This window comes from Sinohyriopsis cumingii, chromosome 2, assembly GCF_028554795.1.
Source record: "Sinohyriopsis cumingii isolate HCF-2022 chromosome 2, ASM2855479v2, whole genome shotgun sequence".
In the NCBI taxonomy this organism is placed as follows: Eukaryota; Metazoa; Mollusca; class Bivalvia; order Unionida; family Unionidae; genus Sinohyriopsis; species Sinohyriopsis cumingii.
In genome coordinates this window covers 168,499,257-168,525,616 of record NC_142962.1, presented here as the reverse complement: position 1 = coordinate 168,525,616, position 26,360 = coordinate 168,499,257, and the positions used below count along the sequence as shown (strand labels likewise).

The following is a 26,360-nucleotide window of genomic DNA, read 5'->3' as shown; positions in this document are numbered from 1 at the left end:
TGAGGGCACAAGCCCTGTATCACTGTTTTGTTTTCCCAACGATAATACACCCAGGAAGATTCCAGCCAACCTGAATCAACTTCCCTCTTCTTCTACATGCTCAGCTTTTACCAGTACAGCCTTGCATGTCAGACAATTCAAGCTTTCATCTGTGGAGAGACTCTCAAGAGTAACCATGTATATTGCCCATCTGCATGCCTCAATCCCTCAACTGGCTGACTTTCTCTGGCTCTGTTCTTGGAGGAGAAACAGTTGGACCACAATCATTACCAAAGGCTACCTCCCTATGTTGTTGGACAAATTCTGGCATAATGGCAACATGTTTGTGTGGGATAGAGACGTATCAGGTCTTGACAATTAAAACTTTCATTTGTGGAGAGAATCTTGAGAGTAACCGTCTATATTGCCCATCTGCATGCCTCCATTCCACAACTGGTTGACTTTCTCTGGCTCTGTTCTTGGAGGAGAAACAGTTGGACCCCAATTGTTACCAAAGGCTACCTCCCTATGATGTTGGACAAATTCTGGCATCATGGCAACATGTTTGTGTGGGATAGATACCTATCGGATCTTTTAGACAATATTGGTCTCCTTGACCAATATCTCTTATTTGTCTACAAAGGGATCCTATCAGGGTTTTTTAACATGGCTAGATTTGAACCCTTTGAATTTCTAGCCTACACATCACTAAAGTCACTATCATACAGGCCATGTTTACTGATAGCTTTAGCTTCAGCATACAGGTTAAGAGGGCTGCATCCCCCTTTATGTTCTCTGGAATTCTTTTCAGTTCAGATTAGAGGGGTTTTTGGTTCTCAAGATACCATCAGGATTAGTAGCCCAGAACAGAATACCAACTGTTGGTAGACAACCAGTGTCCCTACTCGCTTTCTTCCATATCCAGGTCAAGAACAGCAGCCATGCAAGATTCTGTTCGTGCCCTCAGGGATCAATGATCTTGGACACATTCCGACATCATGGCAGATGTGACATTGGGCATGATAAGCTAAGATCTCTCACATGTGTTAGACAATTTGATCTCCAGCAACTAAAATCCATAACATTGTTTCCAAAATGGAATTAGTCTTGGGTTCTAACTTGGCTCAACTCAAGCAAGTTTGAATCTCTTGCTCATGATTTGCTATAGTTCCTATCATACAAGACATTCTTCCTGATAGCTTTGGCTTTCACATGCAGGTTCAGTGAGCTACTTGCTCTTTCAGTCGGCCCAAACTATCTTCTGTTCAGTTCAGATCCATGTTAATGTCTCACTCAGCAAAAAACTGGCGACACCTGGTGGTATCAAGGGGAGGTATTGTGCAAGAGTTAGTGCCCTTTGTATATCAAAAATAGACAATAAGGTGATTTTCATCTTTCAATAGGGCTGGGTTCGCGAGGTAGCAGGCTAATATTCCTAACATCATGTGAGTGAGTACTTATTCCCAGAGAAACATAATTTACTTTAAAAATTTGCTTTTTCCAAGAAGAAACACAGATATGGCCAAATAAAAAAATATGCGTGGTTCTGGTTACTTGACTGACACTATATTTTCCTGCCAACCCTACATTTTTTGTGAGAAAAAGAAAATAATTATGGAGAGATAGAAATATTAATAGTGGGAAGTAACTATGGTCAAAATTAAATTTAGGACATAAATGATGAATATTTTCTAGTTTATGCTTCATTTAAATCTGTCTGGACCAGTGAATGGAAAACAAAAACATAGACATTTGTACCAACCAACTGACCATTTTTTTCTGGTCAGTGTAACCAGAACACACATTTTCATTTGGCATTACATAATAATTTAGACAGTGATTATCTCATGTAAATGATATTTTATACAATGGAGCAAATCAGTCTCATTTGTGGTTTGAAAATATACAGCAAACCAGTCTCATTTGTGGTTTGAAAATATACAGCAAATGCATGATGATATCAGTTGCAACAATTGGAAAACATGCAGTAAACTTTAAAAAAAATTCTTTGCTTAGAAATTTGTCATTAAATTGAGGTTCTTTAACTTAACTGGGTTGCATGCATCAGACCGAAATCATTCAAACAGTATTGAGTATTTGAGGAATTGATGTTATATTTGTCAAAGGTTTTACTGTATTTTGTTATTAACAGAAATTAAATAGCAAATAGTAATTATATCAGTAATGTAGAGATTCATTATTATAATTTTCAGTTCAATTTCTTTATGCTTTTGATGTAGAATTTAACAGGTACACTCCTTTATTTCTCAAATCTCCATTTTGTTCACACTGTTAGTCTTAATATTTTGTTATGAGAATCATTCAAATCAAATGGCATTGCCTTAGATGGAATTTAAAAAAAATTATGCACACTTGCGGCAAACATGACAGCTCTTGCTATTCGCTGCACTGACTCATCATCACAACACAAATGCAACCTCATGATCTATTTAAGAAATGTTTGATTTTAAATCTGCATATTGATTTGCATTTTCAGTAGCATACAGGTGATATTTTCTGTTGTATACAAGTGGGATTTTCTGTTGTATGTTTACTAAGTGGGATTTTCTGTTGTATGTAAGTGGGATTTTCTGTTGTATGCAAGTGGGATTTTCTGTTTTATACAGGTGGCATTTTTTGTTTTATACAGGTGGGAATGTTTGGATACATTGCCTTTAGCAACATTGATGAGATCAATGGTGATATTTTCACACACATTGAGAAAAATTTGCTGACAGATGTCTTCAAGCTGTTTTTTGTGATCTCACTTGCTGTGACAATTCCCCTGATTGTGTTCCCTTGCAGGGCTGCATTGTACACATTGCTTTTCCCACAGGTTAGTATCATTCTGCCTGGGCAATTTTTTAGTGTAATTAAGACCCCCAAATGTTGGTATATACCACAGAAAAGATTGTGCCAAGTGTTCACTGACTGAAATTATCTTACCTTCAAAAATTTGCTTGCCAATATAGATGTGGTCGCATGTGATAAGAGGGCTTCAACTCAAATTATGTTACAAAGGGTTGAACATATCAAGTTGTTACTGTAGCAACAGTACCAACAGCAAAGAGGCATATTTTTTTAGTGATTTTGATTGATTATTACATATAAATAGGGTACATTCTTAGCATATTGTGTAGTTAACTATTTATAAGGTACATTCACAACACATCTTGTAGTTAACACATAAATAGGGTACATGCACAGCATGTTGCATAGTTAACACATACATAGGGTCATTCACTGCAAATTGAATAATTATCTCATAAATAGGGTACATTCACAGCATATTGAGTAATTATCTCATAAATAGGGTACATTCACAGCATATTGTGTAGTTAACACATAAATAAGGTACATTCACAGCATGGTGCATAGTTAATGCATACACAAGGTACATTCACAGCATATTGTGTAGTTAACACATAAATAAGGTACATTCACAGCATAGTTAAGGCATACACAGGGTACATTCACAGCATACTGAGTACTTATCACATATAAATAGGGTACATTCACAGCATATTGTGTAGTTGACACATAAATAGGGTACATTCACAGCATATTGTGGTCAACACATAAATCAGGTACATTCACAGCATAGTTAATGCATACACAGGGTACATTCACAGCATATTGAGTACTTATCACATATAAATAGGGTACATTCACAGGATATTGTGTAGTTGACATATGAATGTGATTTGCAAGTATGTCATTTTAACTTTCGTAAGGTGAATCAGTTGCATCAGGATGTTGAAGAAAAGAAAACTTTTTGTTTTTTAATCTCCCCATGTTTTTTCTTTAAATATGTTACCCAATCATTATACCTTAGGAGAACTACTACTACCTCGAACATCCTGCCCTCACAGAAAACCTTTTTAACTAAAAGAATCTGAAAGTTATTTGCCCACCTAGGTGGGCGGTCAGGCAGAGATCTCCCTTTGGTAGAGGAATTGGCACCAGATCCCATGAATATCTCATACTAAGAAGCACACTCTCACCACGAGAGACCTTGCAAAAGCCAGATTCAACTTTTGGAAGATGTATCATTCCAAGTTGAATGAGTTCTTTCACTTCTATGGAAAGTATACTCCATCAATATTTCCAACTTTTCTCTCTTGCTACGCCAACAAAGTTCTGACTTTAAAATTTTCTAATATTGTATCATCTTCTCACATTTAATTGCACTTAGGTATATGCATGGTTAGTCTATGCGATCACACCATAAGCTCAGGCTATAATTATTTATTATATGCATGCAAGTCTCTAGTCCTGTAGAAAAGTCTTGATGCTTGTAGAAAACTCTTTATATATGTATGATTCCATTATGATGGGGTACATACATGTAAGTTTTCTATACCAAGGTATTCTTTGTGCCCAGGTGCCAAGCTTCAATGATTTTACCTGTATTGACCTGGAAAATGATGTTTCTAATACAACTAGACATTAGTCTCATGGAAAATCTGTTGAAAGCTGATGCATTACGATGTATTCAGAAATAGCTGCACAAATGTCTTTCCTACACACATTTCAGGCAAAAACGACAAAAACCTCTGGGGCTGAATGAGTTAAAGACGTAATAATGCTTCCTTACCTTAAATATTTTCGGCATGTTTATTGTTTTCTAATTTCATGGTGTTTGTTTTTTGAAATCATATCATTATATAGGTGTTGTCCAAAATTGTAAAGTGCTTAGAGCGTCTAAAGATAGGTGCTATACAAAGTCCTCGTTATTATTATTATTATTATTATAGACCATCCTTGAGCCTTCCTACAGGTAGTACTGTAAATTATATTATACCTGGATGCTCTTTGCTGTATTAGATTGCTATCACTAATTTCTTGGTAAAATGTCATATGGTAATAGCTCTGCATCCACCTTGTGTTTAAAAGAAATAGATGCACTGAATTTGCCTTTACAGGCCATCATTGAGCCTTCCTATGGATAGTATTGTGAGTATATATTGATGCTTCATTGCCTTCCTTACATTGTCTGCTAATTGAAAGTCGTATATGTGACACTTTATTGATTTTTCCCATATAAAACATTGAGCCATTTAATACATGTAAAATTGTCTCATAATGGATATTTTCGCAATTAGTTTGTAAGTATCAATAACATTGCTTCATTACCTCTTTTATGTGCAGGTTTTTGTGTGTAAATATAGAAACTTATTTATATTACTGTATAGCTTTCACTCTGGTCAGATAAGTAAAGGTAAATTTTCTATACGTAGTTTACTCAGTATCTTCCAGATCTGCAAGTTATTATAAACGATGCTTGATTGTTGTTTTTCTGTATTGGCATTCAGTGGGCCTTCCTATGGGTAAGCTGTGACTAGAATTGATTATTTGACTTCCATTTCGTACATATAAGAACTATAAGTTATGCTGAAGTGATTATGCCTGTACAGGCAGTCAAATGCACATGCCTACAGGTTATTGTGACTAAAATTGATTATTTTGTGTCCACTTTCTAAATATTCATAACTATTCTCTAATTCTACTTGTACAGGTCACATGTGCCCCTTTACAGATATTGAGGGTAAAGCTGCATGGATACTCACACATTCATGAAGAAGGACACTCACTACACTACAAGTATATAGGGTCTGCTCTATTTTATGTTACAGATTTAGTCCATGGATGAGACCAGTCTGAAAAGACACTCTGCATATGTAGTTTTCTCTGGTTGTCACTCCATGTTGGACTTACGGACAAAGGTCATGATAGGTTAGGGGATGAAAACATCTGATTGCACGCAAGGGCAGTGAGATGGCATGCAGTAACAAGCATCAGGTATCATATCTCCTCAGAACAGAAGCATGACCTACTGTAGCCATAATAGCAAGCATAAGCTTACAGCAGGTGAACTGTACTCTCTACCTTCACTGTACAGACAAATCATGGCCAAAGATATGCTCACAACCTTCATCTGCTCTCCTCTTTACTGGTCTGGTTGATGGAATTTGCAACATTTCACCATCTATCTCAGTCTTGGCTACAGCAGAGGGATTTGCAGGGCAACCAGCAAGGTTGCAGGTATGCCCCTAGAGCACATACCACTGAGAAAGAATCCTACAAATAACTGGAAGCCTGAAAGGGAGATCACCAGTTTTTCACAAGCCCATCCCTATCTTAATGAGATGCATACAGACTCCCAATCTCACCCTATCACAGATTCTTATAGGGAGAAGACTCCAATCTTTCGTGGCTGAATGGGGAAGATTTTTCCTAACATAATGGGGATCCAGGTTTCCTGGGGACTCAGTATCATGTTTAGTGCCTCTGCTAAGCCTTGGGATAGAGTTCTTCAGCTACAATGCAGCACTCATATGTTGGTTCTCAACCTAAGTGCATTCAGTCAAACTCTGTTAAGCTTTTCAGTTTGCAATGGAATGCAACAACAGTGGGTCCTAAAGCTGTCCATTGTGGAGACTACACAATCAGTGTGGACTTGCAAGAGGTATGATTTCATGCTCCCTCTCAAGATACTTCCTAACCCTGTGATTTGCTACATCAGGCTACAAGATGAGTTATATTTTTGAGCATGACACAGTTTCACATGTTACACTCCTTTCTTCTAAATCTCTTTGTCATCAAGAACATCTATGACCTTTTACCCTTTTAAGATATGTCAACTAGGTCTGGAATCAATTTTCAGTTAAAAAAAGAATGTGTCCCCGAGGCATGAATTCGTACAATGGTAGGTTTTATGCCTTTTAGGTGCAATCCATTTGCTATAGTATTCCTTTGCTAGCAGAGCTTTGCCCAATGCATTACCTGACATCTTTGTCCTTGGTCACTTTATTGGCTCCCATAGCAAAGATTACCTCATCAAGTGGAGGCTGAACCTGGGACCATTGGGCCAACTCTCACAATCTACAACAATATGAGGTTGCATCTACTCACGTTGGTGATACCTTTGCAAGCACAACCTATGGCAATCATGATCATTATGGTTGCAAACAAAAAGGGTTGGGGAACCAAGTCTCCTACCATTTTGGACTACCATAGGAGTGTGCCCCCACAAAATCATTATTTAAATATCAAAATCACTGAGTTGGAAACTATTAGTGGTGGCTGGAGAATCTATGCAGAAATGTAGTTTCTCTTTCTGTCTGATAAGTTCACTATGGTGACTCATCCCAAACAGCAAAGAGGAACAAGTATACATTTAAGTATACATTTACTAAGCTGGCTGATGTATGGGCAGACTCGTGCTTCTGCAAGAAGGATATAATATAAATGGAATGGCTTCTTCATCCCTCAGTTTTCAATCAATAAACACTCAGTGGGATCGACCTATGATGGACCTGTTTGTGACACGGTGGAATGCCAGAACCTCAGTGTTTATCTCATCAGTCCTGGGCACCCAGGGCCTGAATAATCGAAGTGCTATCTATGGACTGGAATGGCCAAATTTATACACTTCTCCAACACCTGATCTGGAATGGGATATAAGAATCAACATATCTGAGTTTCTGATCATCATGATTACTACACTCAAATGGGAAATATTGAAGCAACCTCATCAATTGCAACTGATAGTCAGACATTCCCTCATCTAAATTAAGAAACCACATTGACAGGTGTTTGACCCCCAACCCAGAGTTATTGAACCTGCACGTCTGGATGTTATGAAATATGCCTCTAAGAACTTTAAAGGTGTGTGAAGGCAATGGAACATAATCTCAATGGAGTGTGCAAAGTACTTTATACCAATGTAGGCACCCATACCTCTATAGCTAACTTCCTTTGACTCACTGATGTGAAACACTTAGCACTAATCACAATTAAACCTACCTTTCCATAATCACTAGCACACTATGCTATCATGGAAGAGAGGATATTGGACAGACCAATGACCTACCTAATCTTCTATTTGTTTGCCTCATTTTAAAGTCAGAGAGGGGAAGGATGATGTATCAACATACTGAATAAAGTGGGCTATCTGTCCTGCATATCGGACTAAACCCACTCTGATGAATTTGATCCACATATTGGCTCATGAAGTTAGGACAGTCAGCACCATCATTGCATTTCAGTGAAACTGTTCGCTAACTATCTATCTTTATCAATGCCATGGGATGGAGATCCGAGTACACTTGTCCAATTCTTATCCGAGATCTCTCATCCTAAAAGGCTTAAGTCAGTCTGGAGGAACCATTACCCTTTGGCATGAACATTACCCTTCTAGACCTTTCAAAAGTATCATACAGACAAACATCTGCTAGATTTGCAGGTGGGAAATTTTTTTGAAGCCACTCCAAGACAGATGGAGTCTTTTCCATTTGGGTTATCTAGAAGCAGTCTCAGATACCTTAGGAGACTGGAAATGATCTCTCCTGGGTAAGGGGATGCATCTCCCTCCACCTTTTACCTATTCTCGTAAGGTATTAGGATTAGGTAATGTATTTAAAGAAGAAAAAATTCATTTTTTTCATTGCAAAATACATTTCTTCAAGAATATTTACCCAATCATGACACATACGCTCTTCCAGTCAACTCACAGTGTCATTTACATATAGAGCATGCCTTATGCTACAAAAGTAACTGAGATATTCATCAGATTTGGTACCGATCCATATATCAAAGGGAGATCACTGTGCCTATGTGGGCAGATAACCTTTAGCTTCTTTTAGTAAAAAGTATTATCTGGGAGGGTTGGATTTGCGAGGCATTAGTGGTTCTTCTAAGGTATTATGACTGGGTAAGTATTCTCTTAGAAACATATTTTCCTGGAAAATTTGTGTTTTTTCTTGTAATTATTGTTTGCATGTTTACCCTTATTTTGGTTTGCATTTGTGCATGACCCTTTTTTGTTTCTTTGTTTTCTAGAATGATATGTTAGAGGTAAGACTTGCATGATGAGAGGTGAAATATGACAACAATCTTCACTTTTTCATATATATAGTCTGGACTGTTTATTTACTTTTTTATACATGCAGTATGCGCTGATTAATCGGAGCATTGCATGCCTCTTATCAAGCCACCCTTTATGCAGTTAAAAAGTGTTCATACAAGACAAAGTCACAGCGACCAATCTCTCAAATTCAGTGCATTGTGCTGTATTGAGGAATTGTGAGTGGGACCTTTGTGTATGAATAGTAGCTAGAATGAAGACAAAACAGTTCTCCAAGTAAAACAGACATGTCTTCTTATATGTTATCAAGTTTTAAAAGACTCATACATCACTTTTCTTTTGTTGTTTCCCAACAAATTTCCTAAATGTGCTTTCTTTCTTTGGAAATCAGCATCAATGCTAATTCTCTTGGATTAAAAAAATGCAGAGTCCCATTTACTTGTTTGTATTAAGGACTCTCAGTATGGAGTCAAAGAGAAATGCTGTAAATGTGAAGATTTGGTTTGGGTATTTATTGTGAAGTAGAGTGATATCTGATTGAATATGACTAGGTGAATATAAGTGATGCAAGATTGACCAAAAACACATGTATATATAATACCTCAACACTTTTACTTTCTCATTTAGATTAAAAGCTTTTTCACCAAAGAATTTCAGCATCAAATATTCACATTTGCAAATTTTTCAAGAGCTTTCAAGAAGAAAAGTGATGAAATATTTTAATCGATTTTTAACTAAAATATCTGTGTTCTAGATCCCACTCACATGATTGAGATGTCCTGCTCACAGTTTTCTACTTATAGCACTGTGTAATGTGAGAAATTGGTGGCCATGCAATGCTTCAGGTGTATTGTTTAGAGAAATAACTATATTGGATAAAAGTAATTGAGATAAAATGGGCATGGAAATTGAGCTACCAGAAATAAACTATCCCATTTGTGGGGAGAAACCGATGTGAGATTAATTAGTCCAGGCGATATCATTATTTTAGGCAGGTATTATCTTTATGTTGATTGACTTGTATTCTGGTATTTGCTTTTAATAGGAAATGTCTTCAAAGTTAAATGTGTACTGCATGCTTTACAGTTTGTTTTGAATTCTCTTAAAGGCACCTCACTTGAGTGAATCCAAACATTTCAGTTTCTTTATCTGTACATTTCAGTCAATTAATAACAGTAATAATAATAATGAGGACTTTGTATAGCGCCTAATCTTTAGAAGCTCTAAGCACTTTGCAACATTAGACAAGACCAATAACATAAAAAACATAACATGATTATAAAAAACAAACACCATGAAATTAGAAAACATTTTTAAAAAATGCTGAAAATATTTAAGGTAGGAAACATTATTATGTCTTTAAGTTTGTTCTTGCAGTCAAAATAAGTGAGTTTTAAGAGCACTCTTGAATGGGATCACTGTGTCTTTGTGTCTAAATTCAGTGGGCAATTCATTCCATGTTGCTGGGCCATTGTATGCAAAAGAACAATGACCATGCAGCGAAATCAGCCCACTAGAGTACTAATAACATGGAAAGTTCCAGCTGCAAAGAGCTCTTCGAGATTACTAACAAGCTAATGTCAAGAAACAAATGTACACCACTTCCAACTACCTCCTCTCCAGACGACCTTCTGAACCTGTTTGCAAATTTCTTCCGTGACAAAGTACAAACCATTAGAGATAAGCTTGACAACACAATTTCAACTGACTCGTCGTCACCATATGGTTGGGATACAGAATTTCAGTGGCAACCATTAGCAGTATTTGAACCTGTCTCTATGGATTTAGTACATACAATTGTGATGAAGAGTGCACCAAAGTCATGTGTACTTGATCCAATTCCAACATCACTGCTGCTTGAGTGCTTAGATCCAGTATTGCCTTTACTAACTGATGTTATTAATACCTCTCTCTCATTCGGGGAATTCCCATCATTTTTCAAAACTGCCATTGTAAAGCCTTTGCTGAAGAAATTAACACTCAGCCATAACGATTTAAAGAACTACCACCCAGTTTCTAATCTCCCATTCATATACAAAATCTTAGAAAAGGTTGTTCAATCCCAGCTTGTATCTCATCTGAAGTCAAACAGACTTTTTAGCAATGTACAATTTGCATATCGCCCTTGCCACAGTACTGATACTACTCTTCTAAAAGTAGCTAATGACGTTCTCTCTGCTTTAGATAATGGAAAGATTACAGTCCTCACACTCCTTGATTTGTCTGCAGCATTTGACACAAAAGACCAAGATACATTACTTCACCGTCTCCAGCAAGTCCTACTTGGTCAACAGGAGACAAATTGTGTCTGCAAATGGAATACACTCCAGCCCAGTTGATCTATGTTGTGCTGTTCCACAGGGGTCTGTTCTTCGACCTGTCCTCTTCGTTCTATACACTCAGCTGATCTAAAGTGTCATAGATCATCATCCAGTATCTCACCAATTGTACGCTGATGACACCCAAATATACAAATCTAGCCACCCAACTGAAGTTGATGCTACCTTCCAAGGTGGAGAGAGGTGCATTTCTGATGTGAAATCATAGATGACATGTAACAAGCTGCAGATGAATGATGATAAAACTGAGGCTATTCTGATCACAACACAGACTTTCTCATTCACATCCTTTACCTAAAACAATAAATATCAGCAACACCAACATTAAATTCACACAGTCACTACGAAACCTAGGTGTTACTCTGGACAGTAGATTCACATTGCACCAACATGTCATGAACATATGCAAGGCTGCATATCTTGAGCTGAGACACATCAGCTCCATTCGCAAGTATCTTTCAGTTGATGCCACTTCAACACTTGTGTGTTCATTAGTACTTTCAAGACTGGACTATTGTAACTCAATTCTGTCTGGTTCATCTCAGCATCTACTCCAGAAACTTTAAAAAGTTCAAAACACAGCTGCTTGGATCATGCTTAGAGTAGCACGATCAGAGCACACCTCCCCACTGCTCTGTACCCTATACTGGCTATCCATTCGATCCAGAATCAAACACAAAATTTGTTCTCTGTGCTACGTTTCACTGTTGGACTCCAGTCCAACATACCTATCTGACCTCACCCATGTGTACGCACCAGCAAGATACTTACACTCCTCTTCTGACAATCGTATACTCATTATTCCCACTATGAAATTGAAGTCTTATGGACAACATTCTTTTGCATACCAGTCAATATAATTGAGACTAACAATGTTTATTAGATATACAGTATACTCTGCTAGGTGCATCTGTTACTATATCAGAGCAACCAGAAAAGTTGTGCTGGTGTATCCTTGTATCAGAATGACTTGAAAGGACTATGCATTGGTCTGTATATGTCTATGAATAACTTGAAACTTCTGCGCATTGGTCTATACATGTCTATGAATGACTAGAAGGGACTATGCATTGATGTATCCTTGTATCTGAACAATTTGAATGGATTATGCATTGGTGTATCCTTGTATATGAATGACTAGAGGGGACTATGCATTGTGTATCCTTGTATCTGAACAATTTGAATGGATTATGCATTGGTGTATCCTTGTATCAGAATGACTTGAAAGGACTATGCATTGGTCTATACATGTCTATGAATGGCTTGAAGGGACTATGCATTGATGTATCCTTGTATCTGAACAATTTGAATGGATTATGCATTGGTGTATCCTTGTATCTGAATGACTAGAAGGGACTATGCATTGGAGTATCCTTGTATCAGAATGATTTGAAAGGACCTTGCATTGGTCTATGCATGTCTATGAATGGCTTGAAGGGGCTATGCATTGATGTATCCTTGTATCTGAACAATTTGAATGGATTATGCATTGGGGTATCCTTGTATCTGAATGACTAGAAGGGACTATGCATTGGAGTATCCTTGTACCTAAATGACTTGAAGGGACTATGCATTGGTGTATCCTTGTATCTGAATGACTTGAAATGAATGTGATTGATGTATCTTTGTATATGAATGGCTTGAAGGGACTATGCATTGGTGTATTCTTGTATATGAATGACTCGAAGGGACTATGCATTAATGTATCCTTGTATCTGAATGACTTGAAATGAATATGCATTGATGTATCTTTGTATATGAATGGTTTGAAGGGACAATGCATTGTTGTATCCTTGTGCCTGAACGACTTGAAAGGACTATGCATTGATGTATCCTTGTATCTGAATGACTTGAAACGAATATGCATTGATGTATCTTTGTATATGAATGGCTTGAAGGGACAATGCATTGTTGTATCCTTGTGCCTGAATGACTTGAAGGGACTATGCACTGATGTATCCTTGTATCTGAATGACTAGAAGGGACTGTTGTTATGTATTTTTAATTTGCTTTGTTTGTTGGTTAGGTTTTTTTTTTTTCTTTGTTCAGTATATGCTGTGGGTAATGAAACATTATACCTAGTGACTGTCCTTGTCCAAAATCAGGGACAGTTTTGTTAACAACTGTTTTTTTTCTTTTACATTTTTTAAAAGTGAGGATCATTATCTTAAGCTGAGTCAAAGACATTTTATTTTTTTTATAGCTGCTACATGATGATTGTCATGTTTTATTGTGATTTTGTTGAGGGACTTTCTAATTATAACTAAGATTATTTCTAGAACAATTATCTTTTTGATCCTTATCCTGGGTTTTGTTTGGCATCTTAGTTTGTTATATAACTGATATTTTTCTGAAAGTCTGTTATTCGTGCTTTAAGATCTAGCAGAATTAATTTGTATTTTCTTCGTGTCCAGTAGTTCATGCTGACTGGAATTTATTTCTTTAAATTATTCACATGATTTTTCTCTGGAAATACAGAATGTTCATAAAAAAGGATTCTTGGACAGAGACATTCACAGGGATTTAAAGTGAATTCAGAGCTGGAATTTCTGAGTTTCAACAAAAGACTGTCAGTACAATTCCACAATACAGGGCACCACAGACATATCAACACTTTATGAGACATCACAGGCACATCAACACAAGTGGTTTCCGAAAATTCACTTGCCCTACCTTACTTTTTACATGTCCCAAATGTGTAATCACTTTTCAAGATTTGATGAGATATATGCAGTTAAAGCCATATGAACATAAATCTGTCGAAATAATAAACAAAATAACTTACAGCATAATTTATTTATTAAAAGAATGAACATTTGTCAAAACATTGGGTGATACTGCACATTTGACTACTTCATATATAATGTTTTAGCTGCTGGATTTGAAAAAAATGTATGTGTCATGGCTGCCACCCAGACCATTACTAAGGCAAGAGTTAATAGCTGTGTCCGGTTTTGAAGTCTTCAAGTTCTAGTCCATTTGTTGAAATGTTCTTTAGAACTTGGACAGTCTTCTTCTTTCTTGATTTCCGTAATGAAGTCTTTATTAAGTTCCTTGAACTAAATCCTCATTCACACTCAACAGTGGATGGGCTTATAACAAACATGATTTGTAGCTGTTTGCATAACAGACTCAGAGAAGGTGGACTTTTCATCAAGAATCTTTCAAGAATTTATGCATCTGGATCCTTTGATTACTTGTATGCCCTCATCTTTGCTTTTAACTCTAAATACTGCTGTTGAATGGCAGGATGGTCATCCTTTTGGCAAAACTTAAGGGTTTTGGGGAAAAACCTGCAAGTCTTTCCTCCCATAATACACAAAGCTTTGCCTTTCATGGGGAAAACATAGTGACTGACTAATACACTGGTTGAATTTCCAGCCTGTGCCAGTTTGGGATATTGTTTACAATAACTACAAAATGTATTCCTTATAAGAGAATAACTAAGAACCATGGATAGCAATCAACCCAATGTGGCTGAAAATTTCAGTAATAGTCTAACATTTTATCCCTCCACTTTCATGTGAATTTTCCTTTTACGAATCTTCTTATTACCGTCCTTGCAACAATAATTTAGGAAACTGATTTTGTCCACAGTTAATATCAGTTTGCATTGCAATTCTGAAGTGATCGCAACATACATTTTGTCATTAAAATACGAATAGAGACAGCTCATTAATTAGCATAATTGTTTTGCTTTAAATGCATTATCACACATGAATGTTAATCCTCTGTATAAAACATAAAGAAACATTACTGTCATTTAATCAGGAAACCAGCACTAAAATCAGTGAAGTTCCTTTCATTAATTTAATTACACTTGTTGGATTAAAATCTGAGTGAGACATTTGTGAGGATCTTGTTTGAGTAAATGCAGTTCAACAAAGCTGCTTGAAACACGGCTAATTAATCATACAGGCTTTGTTTGTTTGATATGTTTTGAGTTGTTCTCTTAGCTCCAAATGCAGTAATAGAATGTACATACAGCTATCAATGACCACTATTAGTATGATGCAGGATGTAAATATACTCATGGTAGGGGTGATATCAAGTGTTTAGTATGCCCCAAGGGCATTAATGGCTTGGTAAAAGTAGATATGCCCCAGGGGCATTAATGGCTAGGTAAAGGTAGATATGCCCCAAGGGCATTAATGGCAAGGTAAAGGTAGATTAAGTGATTAAAGTATCAAAATATGAACATGCCTGACTTTTTGAAAAACGAAAAAAACAACACTTGTCTTGGACTAGTTACTTTAAAAGTTTACTTGTCCGGCTTTGAAAAGGAGTAATGTGGGAGATTGGGCTATGGGATTTAATAAGCCCCACCTTGTATATTGATGACTTGAAAGGATAATGCATTGGTGTATTCTTGTATAGGAAGTACTTGAAATGACTGTGCATTGGTTTATCTTGTAAATGAACAATTTGAAAGGATTATAGACTGGTGTACTGCATATGAATTACTTAAAAGGAGTGTTGAACCTAAACTTAAATGTCTGTGATAATTTTTTAGGGAGTCAACTGTAATACCAAATGCCATTTACTGTCTGTTTGACTTGACTTTATGCCCAGTATGAAACATGTTTTGCCTGAATCTTCTATGACTGCAATCCCAATATAAAACAGAAAATGTTTGGATATTCTATGACTGTGTGCCCAATATAAACCAGCTTTTGCCTGGATCTTGTGTGACTGTGTGCCCTATGTAAAACAGCTTTGCCTGGATCTTGTGTGACTGTGTGCCCAATATAAAACAGCTTTGCCTGGATTTTGTGTGACTGTGCCCAATATAAAATAGCTTTGCCTGGATCTTGTGTGACTGTGTGCCCAATATAAAACAGCTTTTGCCTGGATCATGTGTGACTGTGTGCCCAATACAAAACAGCTTTTGCCTGGATCTTGTGTGACTGTGTGCCCAATATAAAACAGCTTTGCTGGATCTTGTGTGACTGTGTGCCTAATATAAAACAGCTTTGCATGGATCTTGTGTGACTGTGTGCCCAATATAAAACAGCTTTGCCTGGATCTTGTGTGACTGTGTGCCCAATATAAAACAGCTTTTGCCTGGATTTTCTGCAGCACTTGATATCTCATTATGAATACAGTATGCATCAGCTGGTCATGTACTTGTTTCATATGTGAGCATATTCATTTAGCTATTTCTTTAGGTCTCAAAATCAGTAAAACATATTACAGCTACCACTCTCTGCTTCCAGCCCAGGACAGATTGAGTCACCCAAATATAAATCATTTTGTATTAAATCCATGTTCATTTGTGTTGGTGACTATTCACAAGAGATCTGAAGGTATTGGCTATTTCAGACTGACAGTTTCTATTCAGTTTTTGTTAATTTTATTATTTTGATCAATGCACTCGTACAAACATCAAGAGTAGGTTTCATACCTTTCACAAGAATTGTGATAGGACATTTCTGCATCAATAATTGTTTGTAATGAGCAGTTCATCAGTCTTTGTCTTTTCAAAGTTCCCAAAACTATTTGGGTAAAAGAATGTAACATTGACCAAGTTCTATCATGATGGAGTATCACTGGGCACAATTTAATGAGATACAAATCATAATTACTCAATGAATGAATTGTCAAAGGAACTGAGCTTACTTATGAACATAAAGATATGCATATTAAACATGAAAACATCATCATAGTGACCTTGTTTTTGTAATGATGGCATAGTATCAATCTTGATGCATCTGCATTCAAAATTTGATAACATCAAAGATTACTACATTTAAGACAGTGACCAAATTTATTTATCGTTATCACAAATAAATGTGTTAACATGATTATACATAGAGAGCAGTCTTTGACCGCCACAGGAGCATCCTTTATGTATCATATTATATGAACAACTACACCACAGTGGCATCCTCTATGTGTCATATTGCATGAACAACTATACCACATTGGCATCCTCTATGTGTCATATTGCATGAACAACTATACCACATTGGCATCCTCTATGTATTATATTGCATGAACAACTATACCACATTGGCATCCTCTATGTATTATATTGAATGAACAACTACACCACAGGAGCATCCTCAATGTCATATTGCATGAACAACTACACCACATTGGCATCCTCTATGTGTCATGTTCTATGAACAACTATACCACACTGGTATCCTCTATGTATCATATTGCATGAACACTACACCACATTGGCATCCTCTCTGTATTGTATTGAATGAACAACTACACCACAGGAGCATCCTCAATGTGTCATATTGCATGAACAACTACACCACATTGGCGTCCTCTATGTATTATATTGCATGAATAACTATACCACATTGGCATCCTCTATGTGTCATATTGCATGAATAACTATACCACATTGGCATCCTCTATGTGTCATATTGCATGAACAACTATACCACATTGGCATCCTCTATGTGTCATATTGCATGAACAACTATACCACATTGGCATCCTCTATGTGTCATATTGTATGAACAACTACACCACATTGGCATCCTCTATGTATCATATTGCATGAACAACTACACCACATTGGCATCCTCTATGTATTATATTGAATGAACAACTACACCACAGGAGCATCCTCTATGTATTATATTGCATGAACAACTACACCACATTGGCATCCTCTATGTATCATATTGTATGAACAACTGTACCACATTGGCATCCTCTATGTATTATATTGCATGAACAACTATACCACATTGGCATCCTCTATGTATCATATTGCATGAACAACTACACCACATTGGCATCCTCTATGTATTATATTGAATGAACAACTACACCACAGGAGCATCCTCAATGTCATATTGCATGAACAACTACACCACATTGGCATCCTCTATGTGTCATGTTCTATGAACAACTATACCACACTGGTATCCTCTATGTATCATATTGCATGAACACTACACCACATTTGCATCCTCTGTGTATTGTATTGAATGAACAACTACACCACAGGAGCATCCTCAATGTGTCATATTGCATGAACAACTACACCACATTGGCGTCCTCTATGTATTATATTGAATGAACAACTACACCACAGGAGCATCCTCAATGTGTCATATTGCATGAATAACTACACCACATTGGCATCCTCTATGTGTCATATTGCATGAACAACTACACCACATTGGCATCCTCTATGTATTATATTGAATGAACAACTACACCACAGGAGCATCCTCTATGTGTCATATTGCATGAATAACTACACCACATTGGCATCCTCTATGTGTCATATTGCATGAATAACTACACCACATTGGCATCCTCTATGTGTCATATTGCATGAATAACTATACCACATTGGCATCCTCTATGTGTCATATTGCATGAATAACTACACCACATTGGCATCCTCTATGTGTCATATTGCATGAACAACTACACCACATTGGCATCCTCTATGTGTCATATTGCATGAATAACTATACCACATTGGCATCCTCTATGTGTCATATTGCATGAACAACTATACCACATTGGCATCCTCTATGTGTCATATTGCATGAACAACTATACCACATTGGCATCCTCTATGTATTATATTGCATGAACAACTACACCACAGGAGCATCCTCAATGTGTCATATTGCATGAAGAACTACACGATATTGGCATCCTCTGTGTATCATATTGCATGAACAACTGCAGCACAAGAAAATTTCACCTTATTTACCTTTAAAAAGTATGAATTTTGGCAAAATTATTCACATAACAAGTGCTGCTTCCAATCTTATAGCTGCTTGACCTGTGTGATATTGCAGTGCTTGCTAGAGATGATGGGTCAACCTTTTTACTTCTACTTTTTTGTATTTTAAATTTAAATTATGTCACATTTTCACATGTATAATCTTTTCATCATATTTGGCATCTCATATTTGCCTGTTGGTTCTTTCTTTTCTGGTCACATTAATATCAAGTGTTATTTCTGGCAAGATATAGCTGTAACATTCATGTATGGTCTGTGTCTTGCCAGCCAAATTAGTTTTTTTTTTTAATAAAATAAAAAAATAATAAAATATAGGCCTATTTGCTGAAAGAATTTCATACTGGCCATAAGCCACAGTGGTATTGAAAATATGTTATGATTCTCACTGTGATGCTGATAAAGTTAAATAATGGCCATAAGTCATGGTAGTGTTAAAATGATTAAATGTAATGGTGACAGGTCACTGTGGTACTGAAAGGAACACAAAATGATCATATACAACAATGGTGTACCTACATTGATGACATAAAGACCAAAGGAGACTGGTGCTGATTGATGGGATATACTGTAACAATCATAGGCCATGATAATGAGGGTTTAAATTATGACCTTATGTCACATTGATGCTGAAGTGATTAAATAATGGCATTATAACACTGTGGTGCCAGAGCAATTAAATAATGGCTTTAGAACACTGTGGTGCCTAAGTGATTAAATAATGGCTTCAGAACACTGTGGTACCAAAGCAATTAAATAATGGCATTAGAACACTGTGGTGCCAAAGCAATTAAATAATGGCATTAGAACACTGGTGCCAAAGCAATTAAATAATGGCATTAGAACACTGTGGTACCAAAGCAATTAAATAATGGCATTAGAACACTGTGGTACCAAAGTGATTAAATAATGGCATTCGAACACTATGGTACCAAAGTGATTAAATAATGACATTAGAAGACTGTGGTACCAAAGCAATTAAAAAATGGCATTAGAACACTGTGGTGCCAAAACAATTAAATAATGGCATTAGAACACTTTGGTACCAAAGTGATTAAATAATGGCATTAGAACACTATGGTACCAAAGTTATTAAATAATGGTATTAGAACACTATGGTACCAAAGTGATTAAATAATGACATTAGAACACTATGGTACCAAAGTGATTAAATAATGGCTTTAGAACACATGTTACCAAAGTGATTAAATAATGGCATTAGAACACTGTGGTACCAAAGTGATTAAATAATGGCTTTAGAACACTATGGTACCAAAACAATTCAATAATGGCATTAGAACACTGTGGTGCCTAAGCAATTAAATAATGGCTTTAGAACACTATGGTTCTGAAGTTATTTAATAATGGCATTAGAACATGGTGGTGCCAGAGTGATTAAATAATGGCATTAGACCACTTTGGTGCCAAATCAATTAAATAATAGCTTTAGAACACTGGTTCTGAAGTGATTAAATAACAGCATTAGAACACTATGGTGCCAGAGTGATTAAATAAAGACATTAGAACACTATGGTGCCAAAGTGATTAAATAATGGCATTAGATAATTATGGTGTTGAGGTGATTAAATAGTGATATTAGAGTACTGTGGTGTTGAAGTGATTAAATAATGGTATTAGAACATTATGGTGTTAAAGTGATTAAATAATGGCATTAGAAAAGTATGTGCTTAAGTGATTAAATAATTATATTAAAACACTGTGGTGCCAAAGTATTTAAATAAGGGCATTCAAACACTATGGCACTGAAGTGATTAAATAATGGCATTAGAACATTGATGCTGAAAAAAATTAGTTAAATTTTGCTTGAAAGTTCCCTTAAAAAATCAAGTCAACTTGTACCAATGAAATAGCAGACTTCCACTAATTTAGGTATACAGTGGTTATAAAAATGTGCTGGTTTGTATGGGTTCTTAATACCAAGTGTTTTGAAGATGTTGGAATTGTCCTAGTTTGTATTGGGTTGTTAATATCAAGTGTTTTGAAGATGACGAAAATATGCAGGTCTTCATTGGGTTGTTAATATCGGGTTTTGAAGATGTAAAAAATATCTTGGTTTTCATTGGGTTGTTAATTTTAGGTTTTGAAGATGACAAAACTTGCTGGTTTTCATTGGGTTGTTAATATCAAGGGTTTTGAAGATGACAAAAATGTGCTGGTTTTCATTGGTTCCTTAATATCAGGGGTTTTGAAGATGACGCAAATGTGCTGGTTTGTATTGGGTTGTTAATATCAAGTGTTTTGAAGATGATGGAAATGTACTGGTTTTCATTGGGTTGTTAATATCAAGTGTTTTGAAGATGACAACAGTATTCTGGTTTTCAGTAGAATCTTAATACATGTATCAGGGATTTTGAAGATGAAAAAATATGCTGGTTTGTAATGGGTTCTTAATATCAAGGGTTTTGAAGATAGAAATGTACTGGTTTTCATTGGGTGGTTAATATCAAGTGTTCTGAAGATAGTGGAAATGTGTCGGTTTGTATTGGGTTGTTAATATCAAGTGTTTTGAAGATAATGGAAATGTGTCGGTTTGTATTGGGTTGTTAATATCAAGGGTTTTGAAGATAATGGAAATGTGTCGGTTTGTATTGGGTTGTTAATATCAAGTGTTTTGAAGATGATGGAAATGTACTGGTTTTCATTGGATTGTTAATATCAAGTGTTTTGAAGATAATGGAAATGTGTCGGTTTGTATTGGGTTGTTAATATCAAGTGTTTTGAAGATAATGGAAATGTGTCGGTTTGTATTGTTTGTATTGGGTTGTTAATATCATGGGTTTTGAAGATAATGGAAATGTGTCGGTTTGTATTGGGTTGTTAATATCAAGTGTTTTGAAGATAATGGAAATGTGTCAGTTTGTATTGGGTTGTTAATATCAAGTGTTTTGAAGATAATGGAAATGTGTCGGTTTGTATTGGGTTGTTAATATCAAGTGTTTTGAAGATAATGGAAATGTGTCGGTTTGTATTGGGTTGTTAATATCCAGTGTTTTGAAGATAATGGAAATGTGTCAGTTTGTATTGGGTTGTTAATATCAAGTGTTTTGAAGATAATGGAAATGTGTCGGTTTGTATTGGGTTGTTAATATCAAGTGTTTCGAAGATAATGGAAATGTGTCGGTTTGTATTGGGTTGTTAATATCAAGTGTTTTGAAGATGATGGAAATGTGTCGGTTTGTATTGGGTTGTTGATTTCAAATGTTTCGAAGATAATGGAAATGTGTCGGTTTGTATTGGGTTGTTAATATCAAGGGTTTTGAAGATAATGGAAATGTGTCGGTTTGTATTGGGTTGTTAATATCAAGTGTTTTGAAGATAATGGAAATGTGTTGGTTTGTATTGGGTTGTTAATATCAAGTGTTTTGAAGATAATGGAAATGTGTCGGTTTGTATTGGGTTGTTAATATCAAGTGTTTTGAAGATATTGGAAATGTGTCGGTTTGTATTGGGTTGTTAATATCAAGGGTTTTGAAGATAATGGAAATGTGTTGGTTTGTATTGGGTTGTTAATATCAAGTGTTTTGAAGATAATGGAAATGTGTCGGTTTGTATTGGGTTGTTAATATCAGGTGTTTTGAAGATGATGGAAATGTGTTGGTTTGTATTGGGTTGTTAATATCATGTGTTTTGAAGATAATGGAAATGTGTCAGTTTGTATTGGGTTGTTAATATCAAGTGTTTTGAAGATAATGGAAATGTGTCGGTTTGTATTGGTTTGTTAATATCAAGTGTTTTGAAGATGACATAACTTTACCAAGCTCAATATGATCACGAGTCTTTTTATAATGTTATAATGGAATTAATGTTTTTGTGAATATGAATTTGTGTACCTATAAACACTTCATCTGAGGTTTCAGCTATATACAATGGTGACTCACTAAAAGTCTAACATTGACCCTAATATAACATGAATATGGTTATGTATCCTATTATCTTAGTCGACTTCTCTTTTGACATGGAATTTAGTCAGTGTCCTATGGCATGGTGTCCATTCTCTGTTATGAATATAGTTCACTTTATGGTGTTTCTAAAATTAATAAAATATCAATCCTGGTCTTTCAGGTAAATATTTTGCATGTCAAGGAGGTAACTCAAATGTAGGTAAATGATAGGTCTAAATGTAATTGTCCCACTAATACTTGAAAATAGTAGCAAGGACTTAAAAGAAAAGAATCACAAAATTCCTCCAGTAAACTTTCAGTTGTTGACATAAATAATTTTCTAAGGACATATTGTGGAAAAATACTATAGAAGTTATTCTGGGCAGTGTGTTTACAATACATGCAGCAAAAATGTCCATGAAGAACAATTTTTCTGGAGTGTGTTCTTTCATCAGATCTTAAGTAAATTCGTATTACCTAAACACTCCAATCCATCAATATTCTCAATATTTGTACCACAGCATAAAGCAAGATCACTTTGAACACACTTTTATGACTTCCAGCACAGTGTTATAGCCATCTCTATCTAATACAATTGCAGCTAAAGTCTGTTTACATGAAACTCATGGTTTACAATTCTAGATTAAAGTCTAATGACACAAGATTCTTACAGTTTACTATTGAAACTCAAGTCTGATGACTCAGAACTCGTATGGTTTGCAGGACTCTTTTTGTTGACAGTTATAGCTAAAGTCTGATGACACAGGACTTCTTTTTGTTTACAGTTGTAGCTAAAGTCAGATGACACAGGACTCTTTGTTTACAGTTGTAGCTAAAGTCTGATGACACAGGACTCTTTGTTTACAGTTGTAGCTAAAGTCAGATGACACTGGACTCTTTTTGTTTACAGTTGTAGCTAAAGTCTGATGACACAGGACTCTTTGTTTACAGTTGTAGCTAAAGTCTGATGGCACAGGACTCTGTTTACAGTTGTAGCTAAAGTCAGATGACACTGGACTCTTTTTGTTTACAGTTGTAGCTAAAGTCTGATGACACAGGACTCTGTTTACAGTTGTAGCTAAAGTCAGATGACACTGGACTCTTTTTGTTTACAGTTGTAGCTAAAGTCAGATGACACTGGACTCTTTTTGTTTACAGTTATAGCTAAAGTCTGATGACACAGGACTTCTTTTTGTTTACAGTTGTAGCTCAAGTCTGATGACACAGGACTCTTTGTTTACAGTTGTAGCTAAAGTCTGATGACAAAGGACTCTGTTTATTTACAGTTGTAGCTAAAGTCTGATCACATAGGACTCTTATGGTTTGCAATAGTAGCTCAAGTCTGATGACACAGGACTATTTGTTTACAGTTGTAGCTAAAGTCTGATGACACAGGACTCCTATGGTTTGCAATAGTAGCTCAAGTCTGATGACACATTACTCTTTTTATTTACAGTTGTAGCTAAAGTCTGATGACACAGGACTCTTTGTTTACAGTTGTAGCTAAAGTCTGATGACACCGGATTCTGTTTACAGTTGTATCTAAGGTCTGATAACATATGACTCTTTGTTTACAGTTGTATCTAGGGTCTGATGACACATGACTCTTTTTGTTTACAGTTGTAGCTAAAGTCAGATGACACAGGTATCTGTTTACAGTTGTATCTAAGGTCTGATGACACAGGACTCTTTGTTTACAGTTGTAGCTAAGGTCTGATGACACAGGACTGTTTACAGTTGTATCTAAGGTCTGATGACACAGGACTCTTTGTTTACAGTTGTAGCTAAGGTCTGATGACACAGGACTCTTTGTTTACAGTTGTAGCTAAAGTCTGATGACACAGGACTCTTTGTTTACAGTTGTAGCTAAAGCCTGATGACACATGACTCTTTTTGTTTACAGTTGTATCTAAGGTCTGATGACACAGGACTCTTTGTTTACAGTTGTAGCTAAAGTCTGATGACACAGGACTCTTTGTTTACAGTTGTAGCTAAAGTCTGATGACACAGGACTCTTTGTTTACGGTTGTAGCTAAAGTCTGATGACACAGAACTCTTTTTGTTTACAGTTGTATCTAAGGTCTGATGACACAGGACTCTTTGTTTACAGTTGTAGCTAAAGTCTGATGACACAGGACTCTTTGTTTACAGTTGTAGCTAAATTCTGATGACACAGGACTCTTTGTTTGCAGTTGTAGCTAAGGTCTGATGACACACAAGTCTTGTTTTACAATTCTAGCTAAGGTCTGATGACACAGAACTCTTTTTGTTTACAGTTGTATCTAAGGTCTGATGACACAGGACTCTTTGTTTACAGTTGTAGCTAAAGTCTGATGACACAGGACTCTTTGTTTACAGTTGTAGCTAAAGTCTGATGACACAGGACTCTTTGTTTACAGTTGTAGCTAAAGTCTGATGACACAGGACTCTTTGTTTACAGTTGTAGCTAAGGTCTGATGACACACAAGTCTTGTTTTACAATTCTAGCTAAGGTCTGATGACACAGAACTCTTATGGTTTACAGTAGTAGCTAAAGACAAGTGAAAGAGGTTTTGTATTTTACAATAGTATCTAAGACTGATGACACAGAACTGTTAGGGTTTACAATAATATCTAAGACTGGTGACATGGAACTCTTAGGGTTTACAATAGTATCTAAGACTGATAACATGGAACTCTTAGGGTTTACAGTAGTATCTAAGACTGATGACATGGAACTCTTAGGGTTTACAATAGTATCTAAGACTGATGACATGGAACTTAGGGTTTACAATAGTATCTAAGACTGATGACATGGAACTCTTAGGGTTTACAATAGTATCTAAGACTGATGACAGGGTTTACAATAGTATCTAAGACTGATGACATGGAACTCTTAGGGTTTACAGTAGTAGCTAATGTCTAATGACTCAGAACTTGGCCTTGAATTTTTTATTTTGAGTGATTTACTTCATAATAAGATGGCTACTGAATAAGTCCTGTGAATATAGCATTCTGACTTGTCTGATATCATTATGACATTTCATATTAATATTTAACATCTTATGTGATGATACATAACAAGTATAAAGAATTATGTCTTTATGTCATGATACATAACAAGTATAAAGAATTATGTATTTGTGTCATGATACATAACATGTATAAAGAATTATGTCTTTATGTCATGATACCTAAGAAGTATAAAGAATTATGTATTTGTGTCATGATACATAACACGTATAAAGAATTATGTCTTTGTGTAATGATACATAACAAGTATAAAGAATTATGTATTTGTGTCATGATACATAACACGTATAGAGAATTATGTCTTTATGTCATGATACATAACAAGTATAAAGAATTATGTATTTGTGTCATGATACATAACACGTATAGAGAATTATGTCTTTATGTCATGATACATAACAAGTATAAAGAATTATGTCTTTGTGTCATGATACATAACAAGTATAAAGAATTATATCTTTGTGTCATGATACATAACAAGTATAAAGAATTATGTCTTTGTGACATGATACATAACAAGTATAAAGAAT

At 35.8% G+C, this 26,360-nt stretch overlaps 1 protein-coding gene across 4 annotated transcripts in view; it reads left to right on the top strand.

The window, feature by feature from the left end:
• The window catches only part of LOC149806269 (solute carrier family 38 member 10-like), a 102,120-nt gene that overhangs the window by 27,881 nt on the left and 47,879 nt on the right, over positions 1-26,360 (top strand). For 3 of the 4 annotated variants that reach the window (XM_089951216.1, XM_089951219.1, XM_089951217.1), the window contains 2 exons: positions 2,630-2,815; positions 8,824-8,838. In XM_089951216.1, the coding sequence (XP_089807342.1) occupies positions 2,630-2,815; positions 8,824-8,838 (201 nt within the window). The remainder of the gene's footprint in view (positions 1-2,629; positions 2,816-8,823; positions 8,839-26,360) is intronic. The other variant, XM_089951218.1, reaches the window with a different exon arrangement.